General features: G+C 38.2%; 1 protein-coding gene across 2 annotated transcripts in view; it reads right to left on the reverse strand.

Moving 5' to 3' along the window:
* eif4g3a (eukaryotic translation initiation factor 4 gamma, 3a) overlaps positions 1–24,132 on the reverse strand; it is a 49,851-nt gene that overhangs the window by 17,341 nt on the left and 8,378 nt on the right. Inside the window, exons 2-15 of one of the 2 annotated variants that reach the window (XM_039673244.2) lie at positions 21,111–21,177; positions 20,200–20,367; positions 19,012–19,104; positions 17,720–17,752; positions 7,688–7,864; positions 6,461–6,572; positions 6,121–6,227; positions 5,039–5,230; positions 4,598–4,697; positions 3,796–4,494; positions 3,628–3,713; positions 2,382–2,616; positions 1,687–1,811; positions 247–372 (exon numbers count right to left, since the gene is read on the reverse strand). In XM_039673244.2, coding sequence (XP_039529178.2) covers positions 247–372; positions 1,687–1,811; positions 2,382–2,616; positions 3,628–3,713; positions 3,796–4,494; positions 4,598–4,697; positions 5,039–5,230; positions 6,121–6,227; positions 6,461–6,572; positions 7,688–7,864; positions 17,720–17,752; positions 19,012–19,104; positions 20,200–20,367; positions 21,111–21,177 — 2,320 coding nt within the window. The remainder of the gene's footprint in view (positions 1–246; positions 373–1,686; positions 1,812–2,381; positions 2,617–3,627; positions 3,714–3,795; positions 4,495–4,597; positions 4,698–5,038; positions 5,231–6,120; positions 6,228–6,460; positions 6,573–7,687; positions 7,865–17,719; positions 17,753–19,011; positions 19,105–20,199; positions 20,368–21,110; positions 21,178–24,132) is intronic. The other variant, XM_039673245.2, reaches the window with a different exon arrangement.

Here is a 24,132-nt window from a genome sequence, read left to right on the forward strand (position 1 = left end):
TTCATTTACTTTATGGAAATTGCAATTCATGAATTCTTTCTTTTGATTTTGGGCTGACACATGACCCAGATATGATCCTTTAGAGGTTTCTTAAAATGAATAGATTAAATCAACAAAATTGCTACATGTTCTCCAAAACTGCTCAATCACACCTAAAGGGGTTAATATTAGGATATTTTGTGTGAGAAAACTATTTTTTTGTATTTTGGTGTGTAATAATAAAGCATACGAGTTATTATAACTCACTGGGGCTCCGCGGCCTCCCGGCATCTGCCTGCTGAAGTCAGCAAAAGCGGGAGTAAAATCCTGGGGAGCACCTCTGGAAATCAACCTGGGGTCCACAGACCTCAGCGGCAGCTTGTTTTGGTTAATCTGAAACAGAAGAGATGATTTCCATGAGTTATCCAGCAGGGGGCACAGTGAGAAACAGAGCTGTGACATGAATGAAACCCCAGATGTCCCTCCCCTCCTGCTTATGCTGATCTTGGACTAGCTGCACCTATCTGTGTCTCTAACACAATCAGTATGTGAGAAACTGGTTTGAGATCAGCCTTTCCTGGCCCTACAGCACTGATGGGCAAACAATATTTGCCATGGAGACTAGCTCCATTTGTTATTTATACATCAACAACATGTTCAACGATTTATGCCCCAGTCATCTTGTGATGGAGGGAACGGGAACAGAAACAGATGTGAACTAATACACATGCAAAGTAACATCTAGGAACTGAAATGGGAAACTGAAAGTACAGAGTATATGTTTAGAGCAACAGAAACAAGTGTTGTCGGAAACTGTAACCGAGAAAGTATATACAAATGACAATGACAAGCTCGCTATTAACTCTCTCATATCAACAGATTAGACTAAAGTTTAAGACTAAGCATGAAACAGGGGCAGGGCATTTATTTTCTATCGTCTTTAGGCTAAATGATGCCTACTGCCAAGTATGACATAACAGTAATGCAATTTTAATGGAAACAGGACGTCTAGGGAGTTTCATGGCTGAAGAGTGCAGCTCAGCTGAAGTTTAGAAGTCAGGGAAACATACTTGTACTGTACTCTTCACATTTTAAGCAGCAAAAGAGGAAAACGTTATGTCCATATTTGCAAGTTTTTTTTAGAAAGTAGAATGTGCTTTTGACACTTAAAATTAATACGATCACCCTGTTAAACTGAGTAGTCAGGTTGTGAGGTTTCACATTGTAAAACCTGGGTTAGGATTCTTATCTGCATAATTATGAGGTTAAAGCTGCATTTCCTAACTTTTTTTTTTTTTGTTTAAAATTTCCTAAGTTTATATAAGTAGTGAGCATATCATGAATCCGCTTTTCCAAACCATGTTTTTGTCTTATCCTGAATCCAGAATCACTATAATAAACAACGCACCTATAATGAGTGTTTATATTCTGACTATTTTAGACTGGTTCGGGTTGTACCACTGCAGAGGAGCTCAGTACCTAGAGATGTATTAAATATTGTGAAATATAAGTAATTACGATTTAGAAATAACTGTTTTCTATTTTTACGATATTTAAAAATGTCATTTATTCCTGTGATGGTAAAGTTGAATTTCGGTTCATTGTTGAAAACAGTTGTGCTGTTTGATATTTTTGTGGAAACTGATCTTTTTTTTTCAGGATTCTTTGACAAATAGAAAGTTCATACAAGTGCATGCATTTATTTGCCTTGTCTAGCACCACATCACTGATTTGAGGCAGTCCCTCTGGCTTCTGCACACAGGCCGGCATGAACTGAAAGCCCAACAGGAAGTCCCGGTCATACTGTCTCTTTCCATTAGATTGCGCAAGACCTGGTGAGGAAAAAGAACAGGAGAAATACAGGTAAAGTGTGTTAACAAGACTAAATCTATAGCAGAATTTATTCAGAATAGTAAATTGAAAGCGTCAACAAATCAAAACTTGACTAGCAATAGCAAGGCTGTGCTGTAAACCAAAGACTACTGGCTATTTAAACAGTCCTTCGATATGTCAATCATGTGACCTCCACAGAATGAAAGGTAGATAACTGTTAAAGTCCCCCTGTAATCAATAATTTTATCTAAAATTACATATATAAACTCTTTTCCTTGAAAAATGTCTTGATGCTTTAAAATTGATTGATTGTAACTCTACACCCTTGCCCCATTTAGTATACGCGGTTCTATGAATATGCAAATTAGCCCTGCCTCCACTCACTTGCACCAACTCAGAGATCCACTCGTTGACTACAGTTTTAAAGAGAAAATACTCCTCAATGGTGTTGACTTGTTCATTTCTAAAAGCATATTAAAAACACCAAATATACATATAGACAACATTTAAAGCTTGATTTTCACCACATGGCGACAAAAAATAAGACCAAGTCCTGTGCAAAGTCTTACCTTCCTGCATGGGTGGAGTGGGGGAACACATGGACCCCCTGCTGTCCCCGAGAGTAACCCCGCTGTCAGTGCTCTCCGTCTCCACCCCGTTCCTGAAAGGCTCTGTTTCAGTCTCACCGTTCTCTTCTGAGAGCTTCTCCTGGTGCTCAGGCACTGTAAAGGGGCTGCTGTAGGTCCCTAAGGTTAGCTGTGAGACCATCTCATCTTCAGCAGAGCTCTCCTTTGAGGCCTCCTCCTGATGTGGAGCGAAGAAAAGCAGCATTACACAACGGCCTGGAGGTGTTATGTGAGATGAATGACTGCATAATGATTTGGGTTATGATAATAATGTTATTAGTCTGCCTTACTGGGGTGCTGGGGTTTTGTCAATTTTACAATATCCCTTTTCTAAGGACAGGGTATTACAACTAACAACAAAATGTATACTGAAATGAAAATAAACAGAAATAGAAAACCTTGAAAGAATTCTAAAAACAATACAAGCAATAACGAAAAACCACGAAAACTAAAGTAATTCAATTTCGTTTTCGGTGGTTTTCACCATTTTTGTTTGTTTTTTTGTTTTTTGTTTTTTACGAATATATTTCAGAGTTTTCTAGTTTCTGTTCATTTTGTTAGTATTTCAGATTTAGTTTTAGTATTTTAAGGCTGTCAAAGTTTTAAAAAAAAACAACTTACTGGTATCATTTAAAAATATAAAATTTCTCATTGCAGTCTGATGGCAATTTCATGTTTAATACAGATGGACTGTAGAGGTTTAATTAGTTTAGGATTTTAGGGTTATTTTCATTACTAATTAAAATAAAATGAAATCCGATACTAATTTAAAAAGTAACATTTTTGAAGTCATGAAATTCCAAAAGAAAACAATCCACAATTTTAGTTTTTCCCTGATACTGTATATTATTTTTATTTCAGTAATGAAATTTCATTTTGCTTATGTTAGGACAATAAAGGCGATTCTTACCAAGAATGATAACTATAAAATGTGACTATACTAGCAAGCATGCTTTAAATGATCAAGCTCTTAAAGCAGGATGGACTCTGATTAGCAGTCAATGTGTTTAGGCTCATCAACTAGAAAAATCCTTCTTAAACGGATTCCAACAATGCAGTTTCGTTGTGCAGTTATCGTTGTGGTGTGGACACCGCATTTTAGAATTGTATATTTATTGCTATAGTCATTGTCATTGGTGTTAACAGGCATTAACAATGATGTCAAACCTCCATGCCCACTCTCTCTCACCTCATTCTCCTTCGGCAGTGTTTCCACCAGCAGAATTTCTTCATTTGGTTTCTTCCAAGACTTTGGTACAGCAGAAACAGCTTGGGCTATCACAAAACAAAAGACAAAAAAAATTGGCAATTTATCATTGAACTTTTTATTTTGTCTGAGCCAAGTCAGCAAACATACCTGATGCTATGAACTTTTTAGAATTATTCTGAGTTTGTGATTCTGAAGCGTCCTGAGCCTTCGGTTGGACATCGTCAGAGGTCTTGTTTTGCTCTGGTGCCTCGAGGACAACTGGCTGAACTAGTGGTGCCAAACCAGGTGGTGGTGCAAGGACAGAAGTTGTGCTAGAGGTGCTTGAAGAGACCTGTACGGTTGGGGTTATGGGCACATGTGCAGCTAGAGAAGGGAGGTGCTTTGCCTGGAGCTCCTCCAAGGTCACAGGAACCTCCTGACCAGACTTCTCTGTGGATGACGCACCCTGGGTTGGCAACTGAAACTCACTGGACAATGATATCTTTAGGCCTTCCTGGACCTCAGGCTCTTCATAGCTTGATAAGGGAGTTTGAGACTCCGCAAGGCCATTTACCACTTTGAGAGACGGTGAGGGTGAAGCAGACAATCTGGGAGGAGTTACAGAAAGAGATTCCTCACCACAGATGACCTTAGTGGTTGTAGAAGAAATAAATTCTGGTTCGCCTGCAGCAGTGGGTTTAATGCAGCCACTTGAAGGATGGGAGGAAACATCGGAAGCCACCTCTGGAGAAGAAGGGGCTAATAATGGAAGACTTGGGGCTTCTCTTTTCTCTAAAGAGGACTCTGAAGGCTTAGGTCCAGGAGATACAGACTTTATGGGACCAGACTCCATTTTTGGCCTGTCATCTATAAGGTCACGAGCAAAAACAGGGTCAAAACATGAATAAAATAAAATTCCTTTAAGGGAAAAATCATATCACAAAGGGAGGTTGTATGTGTAGAGTTATACCTAAGCTGGGTTTGCCATCCATGTATGCAGGACTCTCTGAGAGTCTCTGAGGTGGGTTGACATATGTCACTTGTTCTGGGGTCTGACAGTTGCTTGGTTGCTTTGTGGTGGAAAAAGAGAGAAAGAACAAAACAGAGCACATCAGTCAACCATAGCGCAGTCCTGCAGAGCTAGACCTTCAAGTCCAACGTCTAACTTATTCTGGCCCAGAATCACACGCTTCGACATATAAAGTGTCACTTTATTTACATTTAAGGGCTGACTAAGTAGACGAAATAATGATAATTTATTTTCATAGTATAACCATGACAGAACCATGTTTTAGTGATAGAATCTTAGTAACATCAGTCTTTTCTTGGGCATGTACCATGGTAAAGCCATGATCTTTAGATATCATGGTACCATGGTGTTTTGAACATATGATTTTTTTTAGGTTCTTGCCTGTGGAGGGGAGGGTGTGAAGGACAGGTGTCCTGTGGGAGGGGTTGGTGTTGAAGAGGGCCGTCCTGCAGGTGGGGTTAAGGTGGAGACTGGGTGCCCAGCAGGAGGAGTAGGATTTCGGCTTCCAAACATGATTTCCTCCGTGATGTCCTTTCCACCCTGATTGGGGTCTCGAATCCGGATCTGGGAGGACAATGGTGCAAAACAACAGATAATAAATAAATAAGGACATTTATAATGAAAATCAAAAATGTTTTCAACTGTGATACTAAGAAGAAATGTTACATCAAAATATTAAAATGATAGAAGGATCATGTGACACTGAAGACTGGAGTAATGAGTGCTAGAAATTCAGTTTTGCCATCACAGGAATAAATTACTTCAAAAAAAAAAAATTCAAATAGAAAACAGATATTTTAAATTGTAAAATGGCAAAATATGATAATTTTTTTCCTGCATTTATAGACTTAGAATAACAAAAATATTTAAAAAGTTTCACCAACCCCAAACTTTTAAAAGGTTGTGTAAAATATATATATATATATATATATATATGGTACTATGTACCATTGGCTCATCTGAGTTCGAGGGGAGGGGCTTATTGATCTTATCTTTCAAAAAGGCATCAAACTCACTGATGTGGCAGGATTTTCCAGATCCCATCATTAAAATCCCAACACTAATGTTTGCAGGAGGATGGGGGAAATTTCGAATTCTCACTTTGGCTTGGGATAAAACACCTTGACTATGGTCAACCTCCCAGCAAGCAACAAAACCATGTCAGGAGTTGCATGGCACACAAATCGACTTCATTCCCAGACCAATTCAATACTTATTATTCATCTTGAATTCCGGAAATTTAATAGACTAGCATGACATAATTACTCAAAAAGCCAAGGCCAATATTGGGGTAAAACTAAGACTTGACGAATATCCCTTTTAACAGCATTTTCGCATTTAATCTGGGTCTGCCAGCTAGGGCCATTGGGATTAAATCCAAGCCTTATCAGTCTAAAATGAATTGAAAACTAAGTGGATCCCATGGCATTTCTAAAACAAGGTAGAATGTTTCAGGTACTCACTGGTTTCTTTTCACGCTTGGCTGGTGGAGGTGGCAGTTGTGCAGGCACTATTATGGGTGGAGAGGGAGGATACACTGGCTGGCCGGCGTAATATGGTGGCCCGGTAGCTGTTGTTGAAAAAGAGAAAGAAGGAAAAAAATAAGTGAGTCATGTCGCTGTGTGTACTGCTTTCACATGAGATCTAAACAGCCTCGGAGTGAATCGCTTTCTGGAAACGGGGTCATTTCTCAGCTAATCGGACACACTGAAACTACCTGGAGCTAATATGAACCAGCTGGGTGTGACGAAAGTAGACTCACACTGAAGTGTGAGTGTGAAGTGAAGAGAGGTCTGTACTTGCCATAAGGAGGGGGGTATTCCCCAGGGCCGGGTCCAGTGTAGAAGGTTCCAGACCCTGGTGGCTGGATGGTAATTTGCTGTGGGTGTCCCATGTAAGGTGCACTATGGCGATACTGAGAGAAAAGGTGGAAAATTTCATTTATATATATATATATATATATATTATATATATATGAAAACTACAGAATATATTAATATATATTATATATACACAAGAATATATAAAAAAGAGTTTACGAAAAATATAGAATACCCTACCTTGAGATATACCTTACCTAATGGATATACTCATATTTAATGAATATATATATATATATATATATACACACACTGTGCATATATATATATATATATATACAGTACACACGCACTCATCTATGGTTTCCTATTAGGAACACCATATTACTAATACTGTGTTTGACCCACTTTCAGAATTGCCTTAATTCTACGTGGCATCGATTCAACAAGGTGATGAAAGCATTCTTTAGAAATGTTGGCCTATATTGATTGGATAGCATCTTGCAGTTGATGGAGATTTGTGGGATGCACATCCATGGCATGAAGCTCCCGTTCCACCACATCCCAAAGATGCTCTATTGGGTTGAGATTTGGTGACTGTGGGGGCCATTTTAGTACAGTGAACTCATTGTCATGATCAAGAAACCAATTTGAAATGATTCAAGCTTTGTGACATGGTGCATTATCCTGCTGGAAGTAGCCATCAGAGGATGGATACATGGTGGCCAGAAAGGGATGGACATGGTCAGAAACAATGCTCAGGTAGGCCGTGGCATTTAAACAATGCCCAATTGGCACTAAGTAGCCTAAAGTGTGCCAATAAAACATCCATCAGTCGACCCATTCTCCTCTGAACTCTAGCAATCAACAAGGCATTTTCGCCCACAGGACTGCCGCACACTGGACGTTTTACCCTTTTCACACCATTCTTTGTAAAAAATGGTTGTGTAGTGAAAATCCCAGTAACTAAGCAGATTGTGAAATACTCAGACATCCGTATAATAAACATTTAATAAAATGAAGCATTTTATAAAATAAATTAATGAATGAGATGGCTATGAATTCAAATTATATGGGTAAAATTATGAATTAAAAACATTTCATGCACTAAAAAAAACCTCACAATGTCTTTTTTGTCACAGTGGGAACCCTGATAATAATTTTGTGTGTGTATGGAATGTAAAATGTAACATGTCCCCTGACTCTTTACCTGGGGAATGTAGTATTGGTGTGTCTGGGTAGGAAAGGGCATGGGCGCCATGGTCATCATGAAGGGCTGGTTGGGGGTATAAACCGTAGCCGTGGGGGTCTGTGAGCCCGGCCGAAGGGAGGGGCTGTTGGCAGGGAGGCTGGGCCGTGCTGTCTGCATCTGAGCCCTGTGGAGGAACTGTGGAGGAAAGTCAAAGAAATCAGAGTTAAGCAGAAACCTAGAAAGAAGAGTTACAAGTCAGTGTTGTTGACATAAGACAGTTCACCTCAGGACATCCCGCTCTGCCTGTCAGGCAGTTTATTCAAATCATGAGGCATCTAATTGACAATCTGACATTCAGACACTGGAACAGCTGCAATCCTAAATGCTTGATGAATTATATCGATTCTGCTCATCGAACAGACACAAAGAAACATAAATACACACATACACACACAGCAGCCTGGAGATATGAGCAGTATTCTCATTCTCCGCTGTAGTGGGGTGATGGCACACAACTCTGGCACAACGGTTTATTCATCAGGAGAATACTGCATGCCTGCTGGAGGAGTCGTCCCCTCCCCCATCACTTCCTCCCCCGCTTTCCCTCGATTTCTCTCTCTCTCGCTCACTCACTCCGCACTGCAAATATTACCTCAGCAAACCCAGTCAGTGGGCGCCAGCAACCAGGCAGCACTGGAGCGAGAGGTCACCCCTCTCTCTCTCTCTGCCTGATTCTACACAAACTATTTATGCACACACTATATGCAATTTACCTCATGGGATTGATAGTCTAAATGTCTATATCTATGTGTGGTTGATTTTTCGAAAAAAGGGGGCATTTTTGGTCCTTAAAATTATTTTAAAAGAAAAAAGTGCAGATTCTAAAATTTTAATGAATGGATACATTTGCAAAAATGTCTCTATTTTGGGCTTACCAAGAATTTATTAATAAGAATAATTTTCTATTTGTTGTCTATATTAGTAAATATATTATAAAACATATATATTTTTATAAATTAATAAATATAAAAAAATACATACTGTATTAATATAATTATTATTAGTATTAATATTATTAGAGACACATTCTCAGAGAGCATGTTGGCATGCTGAGAGCAAGTTTTGCTTTAGCATGCTAATAGTCAGCACAACAGAAAAATGTAATCACTCTTATTTAAAGCCAAAGCCATCAATGAGGGCACTTATGTACAAATTCACAACCTTTAACAATAAACATCAAGGGAACCACTGTCGAACTTCAGATTGTTGTGAGCAATGTTTAAGTTATTATATGCAGCATCTGGACAGTATTTTCTGTCTGCTGCTGATTCTTAGTGTAGTACTTGGACTCTGGCATCTGTCACAAGAGACAGATGAATGTTTTAGTAATTTAGTAACAGGTTCAACACACTGCTGGATGCCATGAACTACACAGAGTTGTACACAACCTACAGAGGTTGCGATTTCACAATATTTCTTTCTTATCGTCACCCACAATTTAAAAAATCCATCACACATTAGACACAATATACTAGTAGGTCGATTAAGGCCATGGTCAGATGCTTATTCCAGGACATATGATAAACCATTTGCATATACCTCATTTTTCAAAATTTTAAGTAGTCCAAAAAAGTGCTTTTAATTCAAATATCTCTCTTACGCTGAGCCAAAACATTATGGCCGTTGATCGTTTCCTAACGAGGCCACAAGGTCTAGGTAAATTAGATGGTACTGTAAAGCAAACAACCAGTTCTAGTAATCACTGTGTTGGATGAAGGAGAAATGGGCAGGAATAAAGATGTAAGCAGTTTTTACAAAAGCCAAATTGTTATGACACAGCGATTGGGTCCAAGTATCTGAAACGGGAAGGCTTGTTACTCCCGGTCAGCAGTGGTGAGAATTTACCAGCAGTGGTCCAAGGAGGGACAAACCACAAACTGGAAATTCACACTGGTAAATGAACTTGCAATAACACTTTTCGCTCACTTTTCACTTTCGGCGTTACTGACTGCACATTTTACAAGGTATTTGGCATTGACGCTCAGGATATGTTGGGGACAAAATCCTCCGCCATCACTTCATGTGATAAGTGAAATCTGACTTCCGTTGCACTGTGCTGCGACTCTGCTCCTTGTGCTGTGTGGAGCGGAGCAGAGGAGATGCTTTCAGTTAATAATTGTAGTATCCATTGTCCAACTGAACTAAATTGTTTTTATTACTATAAAAACGCAAAACGGTAAGTAATTTATTCGGTGAATGGCCGAACACTGTGTTACACGGGTACCACAGCAAGCCTACCAGCGAAGGCTGTGTAGAACCATGACAATGGTGTTCCCTCTGATGGAAGTGCCATCTGTACACATTCAGGAATGGTTTGAGCAACATGATGAAAAGTTTAAGGTGTTGCCCTGGCCTCTAAATACCCAAGATCTCAATCCAATGGAGCATCTGTGGGATGTGCTCGACCAACAAGTTCGATCCACTATGGCTCCTATGGATCTGCTGCTAAAGTCTTAATGCCAGATACTACAGGACACAGGTCTTCTAGAGTTCATGCCTCGGCGGGTCGGCGCTGTTTTGGCAGCATGAGAAGGACCAACAGCATATTAGGCAGGTGGTCATACTCTTAACACTGTGTCTACATGTGACACGATGCAACAAAAGAAAATAGAACCCATTGTAACCCATTATTTATGACATATTTTAAAGGGATACTCCACTTTTTTTGGAAATAGGCTCATTTTACCACTCCCCTAGAGTTAAACAGTTGAGTTTTACCGTTTTCAAATCCATCCAGCCGATTTTGTGATATTTAGAAGAATATCAGTAACCAGACAGTTTTTGGTCTCATTGACATCCATAGTAGGAAAAAAATATACTATGGAAGTCAATGAGACCAGAAACTGTCTGGTTACTGATATTCTTCTAAATATCAAAAAATCGTCTGAATACATTCGAAAATGGTAAAACCCAATTATTTAACGCTAAGTGGTAAAATGAGCCTATTTCCAAAAAAAAGTGGAGTATCCTTTTAAGCTATTTACAACTTTGCAGCTGTCGCGTCTCCGCTGTAGACATGGTGTTAGACATCATCTATCCTAACTGTATAGCTCAGATACAGCCAAAAACATCTAACAACATGGCTCAGAATAATCCAGGCCTATCATTAAACAAGCCTCAGGGAGATTTCCCAAAGCCAGAAGTATGTGTAGAAACAAGAACAATAAAACCAGCGGACGCCCCATGACGGTTTGCTGAAAAGTGATTTAACACCCACAGAACTGATTCGCTAGTGACTGTAAGCTGAGTGGAGATTATGTGTAACTGTCTGTGCTCACCAGTGGTCCTGTAATAAACCTGCTGTTGAGTGTCGTTGTGACTTTAAGAGAGGACATCATCATTTTTGTGGCTATGAACAAGCTCAAGAACCGGACAAGTTAAGTTAAATACACACAGAATAAAAGGCACTGACCCAAACTGTGTTTCACTATGTAACCTATAAAATAATGTGGTTAAAGGTTTTGACAGGCATGCTTTGGTGTAAGTGGATAGACTGTGTGAGATCATGTAATAGGGTGGCATGTTGGGGCAACTCACGACAGTAGCCGGAAAGAAGCTTCGACTCTAAAACAACTTGTTTAGAAGAACAGCTCTTCATTTAAATATATGCATATAAGGAAAGTGCACTCTGTTTGTGTAATGAGATAGGGTAGATATGGAATCAGCAAAAAATAAGCAAAGAACCCAAGAAAAGACACTGATGATGGCTGAACAAAAGCTCAGAAAAGAATGTGAGATAGCTGAAAAGTTAATAAGAGAGACAGAACTTTACAAACGCTTAAACATCACCACTACTGATCTTATAGTTCTAAAAATCATTCTAAAAGAAAAAAGAATACCACACTATAACGATAATGGCACAAAGAAACTATATTGAGTTGGAATCACTTTAAATATTAAAATTAACATAAATATTGGTTTATAGAATTTCAGCCACTTTTGGGTCAAAGGTGGGAAACACAGACCTAACAAAGGAAACAAGAAAGAAAAGAAACATGAAAACCACCACTGGAGAACAAACCTTGCTTGTGTGTCTGTGTGTGTAATGGGTGATTTCCTCTCATTGGGACTCATACAGGCCAACAGAGGATCAAGCCAGCCTGAGGGGAAGACCACTGTGCTAAACTACTGTCACAATGCTATACAAGAGTTGGTGTGTGTGTGTGTGTGTGTGTGTGTGTGTGTGTGTGTAAATGCCATGGAGGTGGAGACTTGGTGTCTGTGTGTTTGTGAGGGACAGAGATAAGAATGAGTGCATGTATCTGAATGGCAGAAACAGAGAGAAAGAGGGCATGAATGACTGAAAGAAAAAGGGCATGAGAGATTGTGGATCTATGAAAGGACAGAAATGAGTGTGAGAGAACATGAGACTAAGAGAGAGAGAGGGGGACAAATGGAAAATGGATCATGAATGGAACAAATAGTTGTTATTCTCAAACATTGTAATTTGCACTTCTGATTAGCTACTTGCATTTAATTGTCTCTGTACGTGTACAATAAAGCTGAATCTAATCTAAACTAAAAAAAGCACATCAACTTTAAATTAACAAATGTCTTTTGTATTCATACAAAATTAAACATGCTCACAAAGGCTGCATTTATTTGAACAAAAATACAGTAAAAAAAATAACATTGTAAAATATTACAATTTAAAATAATTTAAAATGTAAGTATTTGATTGCGAAGCTGAATATAAATATTCAGCTTTGCAATCGAATCAGGTCAGGATGGAATAATAAACTGATTCTTAACAATAATTCCATACTAAGCACATAAAGAACAAACAGATACATTTTTATTTAAAACTTAAAAACGACGATTTAAAAGCTCTCAACTATTGAAGGAATATAATATATTCTTAATATTTTCCCTTACTGAAACAACTAGTGGTTTTCAAAAAAAAAAAATGATAAAATGTCATTAGAATCAATGTGCCATGGGAATGATAAACCTAAAGCATTTTCTGTAAAGCTGCTTTGATATAAAATGTACTGCAAAAAGGGCTATACAAAAATAAACCTATGGAATGGAATAGAAACTTAAACTGAATAAACTAATGACATTTTTTAAAATATCGAATTATTTTAAAGTTGCAGCCCGGCGTTTTTTTTTTCTTTCTTCTCTTTGTCGCCATCTCTGTTCACGGCACAGCGCGGATGAACACAATGTTTGAGGAGAGTGTGAATCTGTCAGTCGTCGCGCCGGTGTGGATACTGGCATTCAGAATCATAAATTATTCTTTTTGGAAGTATGATCAACTTAAGAATTTTCACCAGAAAATGTCATCTGAACTAGTAAGAAACATCCACTTTTGTTCTGGTTCTGACATTGCATTAAATCACACTTATAAAATCTAACAAGTGCTTCTCCCGCAGAAATCCACCAGTACCACTGGAATTAAAAACATTATTACAAGATTACCGCTTTGAATCGAGCTCAACCAGACCAAGGCAAGAACACTGGCTGGTTATGTATTTTCTCAAATATGTATTTTGGATCATTTTTAACCCCCCAAAAAGGCTACGGACTGCAGCTTTAAAATTAATTTTCATTCAAATGGTTTTCATAATCACAAGTGCCCTTATATACAGAATCACTCACCATGCAGAATACAGAACCTTGTCGAGGCTCAGACCTAAATATTCTTTCTTTCTATTCCTCTGACCAATATTAAACAGCAGGCAACTATTTTACCCTTTGTGTGTGTGTCACTCCACTCTCTCATATTTCTGTTTGTTTTCTAATGGCCTGTAGGCATCAGTTTTAGCCAGTCTGCAGTGGAAGCGAGATGGGACTTGCCGCAGCCACAGGGGAGAAATGAAACCTTAACTCAGCTCTTTTAACATCAGCACAGATGTCAAAGCGTCTTTCACTGTGCACAGTCAAGCGCTGTTCTATAGGGTGAACAGACCTGTGTATATTGTTAAGCTTTTTGCTCCCCCCCTCAAATAAAAAAAAACATAGAGGTGTGGTTGTATTAGTGCAATTTCACGGGCAAAAAAGGTATATTATCAATAATATAGCGATGCATGAAGCAGACAAAGTCACTTTTAAAACCAAGCAGCTTTTCATTGGTTATATACACCATATTGCACTACATAATACAGAAGTATTGGGGTTATGTGCAACAAACTTCCGTGTTCTGTAAAACAGGCTGCATAGAAAAGATGCTTTGGGGGTGGTGATGGCGCAGTGGATAAGACACATGCCTTTGGTGTGAGAGACCCAGATTCAAATCCACTGTGAGACACCCTGAACAAGACACTTAACCCCTAATTGCTCCAGAGGCGTGCGACCTCTGACATATATAGCAATTGTAAGTCGATTTGGATAAAAGCGTCATCTAAATGAATAAATGTAATTTGTAGGGATGCACGATATATCGGCTACATTATCGGTATCGGCCGATAAATGATTATTTTTAATGTTATCGTTATCGGCCCAACAAGAACATTTAGCCAATATCTAAAAGCCGATAAATAATGTATTATTTCCTTCAGCTGAGACCCTTTAGATGTGCACTGTTCAACATGATGCTTTTAAATTACTTGAAATATGATTGAAAAATGATTGAAAAAGGAAAATCCAGTTAAAGTGCAAAATGTGCAGCGCAAGTCTGTCATATCGGCTACAGAACATTAAAATAAGAACATCATAATTGTGTTTGTATCTTGACTTTTAATAAGGAGACTTTTTTTATAATCTGGCTCTCAAAAATTGTCTAAAAATTTGGATTTAGATTTATCGGCCAATATATCGGTTATCGGCTTTCAAATATAAAGAATTATCGGTTATCGGTATCGGCCAAAATTGTCATATCGGTGCATCCCTAGTAATTTGAATGTAATGTCTAACATTTTTTATACTTTTAGACTACAGTATTTCACCCCAACAATAGAAATAAGTAGTTTGGATGGCTTAAAAGTCCACAGATAACACCATCAGTTCACTGCTGTTAACGCTTTCTCCAACAAGCGGATGTGATGAGACCAGTTTTCATGTGTTTGTTGAAGTTCAATATAAAGCCTATTATGGACACACTTTCCATTATAAAAAAGTTACCTTACTGCATTTTAACCTAATGGTGCCCAATTATATTCTCAACAATAAAATACCAATTTCTTGTGCTGTACCAAAGATAATAGCATAATTTAGCAGTGCTACATTTCAAGCTAAGCCCACTGCACATGGGTTAACACATCTGCTACACACTTAAAAATCAAGGGGGGAAAGTCATTTAGAGACAGCAGCAAAAGCATCTTTTCTAAATGCCATTGCCCAGTACTGTACAGCAAAGCTGCCGCTTCCTCATGTCAATCAGTCTTATTTACTATCTGCTGTGCACACACACCAATAATTAATGTTTAAGTGTAATACATTGTTTCTTGTTATTATAATTCTGGTGCAAATCCTGACATTCATGTCAGGATTTGCACCAGAAAAAAATAATCAGAAATTGTAATTTTATAAATCTATAATAAAGTTTGCATTAGTGTTTTTTTGTAAGTATCATATTTAATACATCAGACTTTTATTACTCATTTAGTATGATATAGGAGAATATGAAGGTTGCATTCGAGGAGGAAATATGCAATTTTGTGAAGTTGTTGATATTTATATGGCCAAAAAGTATGATGAAATTCTGATGGCTTCTAATGCAAATCAATGAGTTCTTTATAAAAGTATAGCAGACTACTTACATAAAATGCATATAAATATCATTTGTCACTTAAAGATGATTTAAAAATGATATTTAAATGCTTCGCTTTATAATCAAAGCTTTGTAGTTTTAACTGTAGGGGCCAAAAACATTATAATGTAATGCAATACAATGATGACTGAGAGAAGTACAAAGCATTCCTCAAAAGCCTGATTAATCTATATTTGATCCATCACATTTTAACATGTCTCTTCAATTAAAAGCTTTAAAGGTTCAAGTCAAGTTTAAACAGTGTCTTTAGTTCATCTTGAAATATCAATAACAAAATGTATTCCTATGTTTACTTAACAAAAATCAGTAATGAATTTCACAACAACAAAAATGTGAAAAACAAACTGCTTGCCTTAGCTCGATTCAAAGCGGTAAGCTTGTAATAATGTTTTTAATTCCAGTTGTACTGGTGGATTTCTGCAGGAGATTCGAGCTTGTCTTTGGGTCATTAAGTCACATCTGTACACATAAAGAAGAGTCTCGGCTAGCATAAGCTATATTGCAAGTGAGGATGTTGGAGGTGTAGATTTATAGTCTTTTCTCACAGCACTTGATATAATTAAACATCAATTTGATGGCGGATCCAGAAAGGTTCAAACGACAATCACCAGTGACAACAGATTCACACACTGTAAAATGTGGCTACAGAAAAAAAGAAAGTGCCCATGCGAAAACAAGGATAAATAGGTAGCGAGTAGCGAACTAAATGTTGTCACCCAATGCTGATGTTGTTATGCAAAGTGCACAAACAAATCATTAGCAACAAATGACAAACACGTTTTTCCGTGCAATGAAACACCAAAGCATAGTGGATGGAATATCATGTACAGACATGTGTAATGCTGCTCATGAAGTTAGCAATGCAACTTACATTCTAATGATCATAATGACCTCTGAATGCGCTTGGTTACGCCTGACAAAAGCCTAAGTCGTCTAGACGCTTAAGTTACAACAGTGATTCTGCTCAGGAACGTGACACACTGATTGAAGTATTTCATCTAATAAAAGGTGCACTAACAGCCTTGACAAGATTTGGCACTTCATCGCACATCTGCTCATCAGATAACATGAATGCAAATCATCATTATTTAGACGATCTTTTAGAAATGACAAGAAATGGATGAGTCAAAGAAGACACTTCTAACGTCTGGTCTTCAAGGACGGGAAGCGTGTTACACTGCCGAGCTAATACATGAATATTCAGATATGAATGTGTCTTTAATCATAATTGGTCTTAGAGAGGACCTTTTTTCATATTTTCAACTTTCTTTAGTGTGTAATGTTGCTGTTTGAGCATGAAAAAGGTCTGCAAGTGAACAAAGCACATAGTCACTCCAAATGGAGATTTATATCAGCACTGATTCTCCCTGAAAGGCCTCAATAGTAGTTTGGGGTTTTCTTCTGGGAACGAGCACATCACAATATTCCTGCCTTAAATAATTCCCACCCAAGGCATGTGAGAAAAAAAAAAAAGTGGCACGGTCTGGTTGAGTTGCATTAGTAGTGTGTTAAAAATCAAAATGGCAAGGGGCGTCACATTTTTGAAACGCGCTTGAAGCAGCCAACCAATCACAATCACTCTGGTCCAGCTGACCAATCAGAGCACAGCACATAGTACTTCAGAAGGAGGGGCTTCACAGATACAGAAACTAAACAGAGGGTTACTGACAGACTGGGAAGAGAGGTGCTGCAATATGTAATATATAATGTAAAATATAATGTAACATGAAAAATAATGGTCAAGCGTGAAAACGTGCTCTCTCTAGACCCCAAATAGAAATTAAAGACTTTGTAAAAGACCATAATATGGCCTCTTTAAAGCTGAAGAGTGTCATGTTTTGCACCACAAGTGTAAACCATTGAAAATTCTTTCAGCCAGTGGAATTGCTTTGGGTTTTAGGGCGGACTAAAGAAACCGTTACCACCACAGACATATAAGTTTTGTTTTTTCATATTTAGCTAAAAGCTGCACTGCTGTTACTGATGTTCTACATCTACTGCAAAACTGTTGGGGATACATGCATTTCAAATTGTATTTCAAAAACAGTAGTCAGTGTAACAGTTCAATAATGGCGGCACAGATCACATCATCAAACATACTTGCAAATTACAGGTACGGTTCTCTTTTGAAATATTAAATAATCAGTTATTTAGCTGATGCCGTTTTTCTTCGAACCCTACAACTTTACAGGTCTCAGTCCAGATCTTTATACACATAAGCAAAAGCATCTTAAGCAGTGTCTATTAGGATAGAGAGACATTGGATCTGTGGAATTTACCTGATGGTGGGTCTGCCGAGGTCCCGTCATAAACTGATGGAGATAACAGCATGGTTTGAGGTCATCAGGTGCGACAAAAGAGGAAGAATAGAGAGGCAGTGAGGATAACAGATGATACACCAGGGATGCCTTTGCATTTCCATTACAAATGAAACAAGAGTAGTGTAGCAGGGTTGTGTAACATGTCAGCAAGGCAGGTGGTCCTATTGGCTGGTCTTTAATCTTAATTATTTTTTTGGTCTTTTATCCCATACTTTACTCACCCTCAAGGTATCCTATGTGTATATGACTTTCTTCTTTCAACTCTTTCCAGCTTTGTGATGGTATTGAATAGTGTCAGTTTTTGAAGCTCCAAAAAACACATCCATCCATACAAATATAATGCCTAATAGCCTATAAATGCATTCTGAAGCGAAGCGATGGGTTTTTGTAAGAAAAATATTATACATTTATTTGATATATATTAAACTTGATATATCTGAAACTTAAATTATAATCACCGGCCGTACACACATTCACATTGGAATATAACTTACTTGTGAACACGCATGTGGCTGTTGCTGAAAGCCAGTGATTATTGTTCAAGTTCATTTTATTTATATTTTATTTATATAGCACATTTACAACAGCCCTAGTGGCCAAAGTGCTTTACAGAACAACCATATAAATAATAAGAAAATAAAACTTGCATTACAACCCATTAAAACACAAATAAAATCAGCAAAGCTAAGATCAACCTTAAAACAGGATTATAGTTTATATATACTATGATAGTAGTTTATAAAGTTTAAAATGTGGATACGCTTTTTGGAGTTTCAAAAACTCAGACACTATTCATTTCCATTACAAAGCTGGGAAGAGCAAGGATTCAATTTAATATAACTTCGATTGTGTTCAGTTGAAAGAAGAAAGTCATAAACACCTAGGATGGATTAAAGGCGATTAAATTATGGGATTTTTTGGTGAAATATTTCTTTAAATAAATGACTGATTGTTGTTGTAAAACATATGAACTCAAGTAAGCCTAACAACCTCAGGACCAGACTTCTAATTTTTATAATATTCTTTTATATTCATAAGGCAAGCAGACTATGTGTGGTACATGGAATACACTACCATTCAAAAGTTTGGGGTCAGTAACATTTTATATATAAACATTCCAACCACTACAGGAACCATCAAACCACTCAGACCTACTACATATTAGCATGCCAAGAAGACATGTTTATAATTATTACAAACATTGTCTCGATGTTCATTATTCATTTGCGTAAGTGGAGTGCAGTGCTTACAGGCCGAGTCTGTGGCTGTACGTTCATTGGCTGGGTCTGTGGCGAATACACCAGGGGGGTGGAGCCTGCATTCTGAGCTGGGTTATATGAAGGCTAAGGAGTGAATCACAGACAGCAAAAAGGTTAGGCAAATTCCCTTTTGAAGCTCCGTTTTCATTCAGAGCACAGGAAAAAAAGAAGATCATCATTAACTGCGTGAGTGTGTGCATATTGACTTAATTTCTTTCTCAGACAAAACCCAGATGAATACATTACCCTCTAATCAATTCACAGCAACAGTGTATATAAAAGTGTCTGTAGAGTGTGTTTATATCTGTCCAGTGCGTGTGTGTGTGTGTGTGAGAAAGTCGTGGGATCATTACAGCACCTGTGTCAGCTGGATAAACTATTTATAAAATAGCGACAGTGTTCCTTCAGGCTGGTGGTAACCATGGTGAGGAAGAGCGGTGCAAAAATCACTCATAACACAAAACCTTGACACTCTGTATAGTGGTATGTGTGCCAAAGTCTAAATGTAATACAAAATTCTAAATGTCACAGATAATTCAGACCCAACAAACGCAAAGAACAAACATTTTGTTTTGGTACAAAACAAGGTGACCTAGAAAAATATAGTTACACCAAAATTGTATAAGTTCTCATCTGTCTTAAAGGGGTCATGATTTGAGAAATCAAATTTTCCTTGACATACAAGAGGTCATTGTTCTAAAATATCCTGCGAGTTTCAGAACTCAAACTTCTAAATCGTTGCCTTTTTAGCCCCGCCCACACAGATTCACGCGTGTCATGTAGCTGTACGAGAGACACACATTACTCAAGCAACAAAGTGATAGAGATGCCTCTGAGGATCACAAGACGTTTTGCAGTGCCGAGTTGTGATCATAACATTACGAAAGTGTGGATAAACTTTATTTTTAACGAAGTTTCAGATCGCGTCAGTAAGGCAGTGTTCATTTGTTCACTTCCTTTTTAAAGAGCGACGAGCATAGCGTCAGTAAGCAGCCAATCTGATCATGGCGCATTTGACTGGTTTATTAGGGATAACAGTTCCCAAAACATCAAACATCAAAATGCAGTTCATGACCCCTTTAACAGACAAAATAGCAGATCATTAAGCAAACAATTGTGTGGACAGAAAGAGAAGACAGACAGATGAGGCTGTGGACATGATGGGGTGTTGGTACTTACCGCTCCACTTGTCTCCCAGGCCTTGAAGAAGCGGTATGAGGGGCCGGCAGGGACTGATACCTGAGAGAGGGCTTGGGACGGGGCGTGGCCAGGAGGGGTGCCTGCCAGGTTTGGGTGGGTTTTGCTGAGGTCATGACCTGGGTACGGAGAACCAGGGTGTCTGGACACCTGTGGAATGAAATTACACACAGCATTACACCATAGCCCCTTTTTTTTCAGCAAAGACCTTGTTTTTATTTTAGACAAGTCAAGTTCAGATACTACAGATGCTGCTCGCCATGATGGTTTTAAATTGCTTGAGTTGAAATATGATTGGAATCCCTTCGAAAATGAAAATAAGTTACTGTAAAGTGCAACATGTGCAGTCTGTCATATAAGATACGTAAGTGAAATTATAATGAGAACATTATTATAATTGTATGCTTGAAACATGGCTTTTAATAGTGAGACGTTTGTTTTTCTAATCAGGATCTCAAAAATTATATAAAAATTTGGATTTCGATTTATCGCCCAATAAATCGGTTTTTAGCTTTCAAATATAAAGAATTATCGGTATCGGACAAAATTTTCATATCGCCGCATCCCTTATACACAGTTTTGACAATTCTAGGTAAGTTTCTATCTGTCACACTGGAATAAATGGTCCTTTATTAAGGTCAACAACTGTTATGGCACGGCAACAGTCTTGCTGAGCAGATTAGTTAAAGTTAGCTAAACTGTCAACATGTATATAGCTAGATCATCAGACAAATAAAGGCATCTAATATCATCTGCTTATAATAATAATAATGATTAAACTCACAGTAAGTATGTACAGTGAGACCACACACTTTCACATACTTAGAGAATATTTCTGGCCTTAGGAATTGTCTATGTGTATGAATTATAGTGATGTGTGTGTGATCACTCACGCTGTAGACGGCCGTCACCCCAGGGTGGGAAAACATGCGTTCATCCAGTGAAAGTCCTCGAGGGATCCTGGGAAGGGTAAATGTTAGAGAAAATCTCTAATAGGTTTGAAAATGCCAACCTTTTAAACCCAAGAAGTTCATGAAACATGAAATATTAGACAAAAAAGCATTGTGTTTCATAATAGAAAACATTCAGATCATTCAGCTATAATGGTGCAGACTCTTTCACACTACTGTCCACTTCCTCCAATGACTTGCATTTAGGACAGAGGTTTGAGAATGTTAACACGAACACATTTTCTCCCACCCGTCTCTAAAATTTACAATTCCCCCCTTTCAGTACACCCCGTACCTCAACCAGCAAGAAAGATGTCAGACAGAAATCCTGACATGGAATTCCAAATATGTGAGAAATGTATAAGAGCACTTTTGAATACAATGTGTGTTCTAACATGTTAACCAAATAGAAAATATTAAAAGTAAGCAGCAAAATTTCTTGCTGAAAATCAGAACAGTGTTACTTGACCACCAAAAATGTCCCATGATCTAATTCATGTATCTATTTACAGCTGTTGGCTCTCCAAGAAATTTATAATGATAACATGAACATGTTTAGGTCACAGGTGGCAAGTTTTTAAAAGATGTGGGGGGGTCATGGGACCTAAAAAATATGAATAGTTTACCTGCAATTACATTCACACATCACTCAGCCAGTTTTCTTTAAAGGAAGCTCTCCAACAGGGAAAGAGAGTTTATAATAAATGCTGCACTGTCATACATGCCTGAGGTATTAAGTGACACAAAAGACTGAGCCGCTCAAAACAGACATACAGTTATAGACACGTATAGCGAAAAAGATAGATGTGTGACAGAAAAAGAAAAACAAAAGAGCAGGAACCTGCTCTGGCAGTTACGATATCTGTGTCCGTAAGTGAGAGATGAGCAGATCACATGGTTTCAGGGAAAATGAAGGAGGTCTGGCTTTCCTCCTTCATGCGCTTCATGCACTCATGAACACTTTTTAGTCTTTCAGTGAAATCCTGCCTTCCGATTTGCGCTCTCTTTCCCAATCCTCCCCCACCCCACCTCTCTGGCCTTCTGCCAACCTAAACTCTGAGAAAAAAGGGGGGAAGGGGGAAATAAAAGCTGGGAAAAAAAGGCCGGGAAGAGAGGTATAATAATGTGTGTGGAGAGGTTTTCCTTCACTCCTAACGACCCAAATAGAGTGCATGCGTGCATTCTCACGTGCACCCGTGTAGTGAATTTGACTTTGGAAACCTATATTCCAGGTCATCAGGGACACATCCACTGTACCCAATCAGAGATCAGAGGGGTGCACCTGAGGAATGTAGCTTAGGGGACGGCCCATGAGGCTATTTGATCAGGTTAAAACTGACAGCTGACACTCGCGAGACTCTGGCAGGACACAAGCCACGACTTACTGGAATTACAGGCTGATCTGATTCCTGTGTTCACGGTTTGGCACTCAATTGCATAACCAAATCCCTTTGCATGGTCATGGCAGTGTTTTGACGGCACGACACGCAAGTGTGTGCCCACAGGTGTGGAAAAAGAATTTACAAATTTTCCAAAAGCACTCATTTAAAAAAAAAAAAAAAAGTCATCTGGGTTCTTGAGACACTGAGACAGTTGTTAATTAACATCTCTTTTGAAAGTATCCTATTAGTGCCATGGTCTATGGAAAGTGATGGTCATTTAGTCTCTAAATATTGTCTCTTTAATTACACCCAGAAGAACAAGTACTAGAGAGAAAGGCAAAGGATGAGATGGAAAACTGTGTAGCCTTAAACTTTCATAGAAGCTTAACTGTAAATCCAATTAGGCACCATATGGAGTGATAGAGAGAAGGGGATTGTGGAAAGAAAGAAAGAAAGAAAGAAAGAAAGAAAGAAAGAAAGAAAGAAAGAAAGAAAGAAAGAAAGAAAGAAAGAAAGAAAGAAAGAAAGAAAGAAAGAAAGAAAGAAAGAACGAAAGAAAGATGAACAACTGAAGGAAAGGAATACATGAAGAAAAAGAGAATGAAGAAAAGAAAATAAAGGAACACAGTACAAGAAAAACTTAAAAAGGAAGGAAACAAGTAAAAAGATCAGAAAGAAAGATGGAAGGAAGGAATGACTAAAGTATAAAAAGAAAATAAAAAAAGGAAGGAAGGAAGGAAGTAAGGAAGGAAGGAAGGAAAAGAAGTTAGATAAACCAGAAGTAAATTGTCTACGTGGCAGACAGAGGGTCTACAGCTGAGTGTGTGAGAGGGAAAGAGAGAGAGACAGACTCAAAAGAGATTTACTCCTTGCTACGTGATCCTGAGGTCAAAGTGTGCTATAAAGGTGCAGTATGATTTTCAGGACTTTTTCTATGATCACATCTCATGTTATGGCCAAGATGCATAGCTGACTTTTCTAAAAATGAGGATCTGAACCCTACGACCCTTATCTGGAAATATACAGTATATTATACTCTCTAATACATAGAACAGACAAATTACTCTCTGAGGAATATGTTCACTAACCATATATCAAAAGAATGAAATGAAATGCAGTCCATGTACACTGTACTGCAGCAAGACTGCAGCCAACACAACTTTGACTTGAGAGATCACAGAAAGTGACTCACAGGTAAAGTGTCATTGTGTTTAATGCTTAATATAGAAAGCCAAATATAGTTTATTCACACCTGAGTGTTTGTTTGGTTTTCTCCCTTGGTTTGGTTAGGCATATGTGAACACGGCAATCGCGCTCGGTTCCGCACCAAAACAATCGCTCCGAGACCGCCTAAATGAGGTGATGTCGGGCCGATTGCAAACGAACTCTGGGGCGATTCGCTTAAGGTGTGAAAGCAATCTGACCCAACGGAACGGGCCAAATGGTATTATAATTGATTACGGGAAATGTGCTATACATATATATATATAGCAGTAGTGTCTGATTCTGTGAGTGAGCACATTAGTTGAAAAGCAAAAGAGCACATTCATCTTAAAATGTTGTGTAAACATGCTTCTCCTTGC

The sequence above is a fragment of the Pimephales promelas genome, chromosome 21 (assembly GCF_988280905.1).
Source record: "Pimephales promelas chromosome 21, fPimPro1.hap1.1, whole genome shotgun sequence".
In the NCBI taxonomy this organism is placed as follows: Eukaryota; Metazoa; Chordata; class Actinopteri; order Cypriniformes; family Leuciscidae; genus Pimephales; species Pimephales promelas.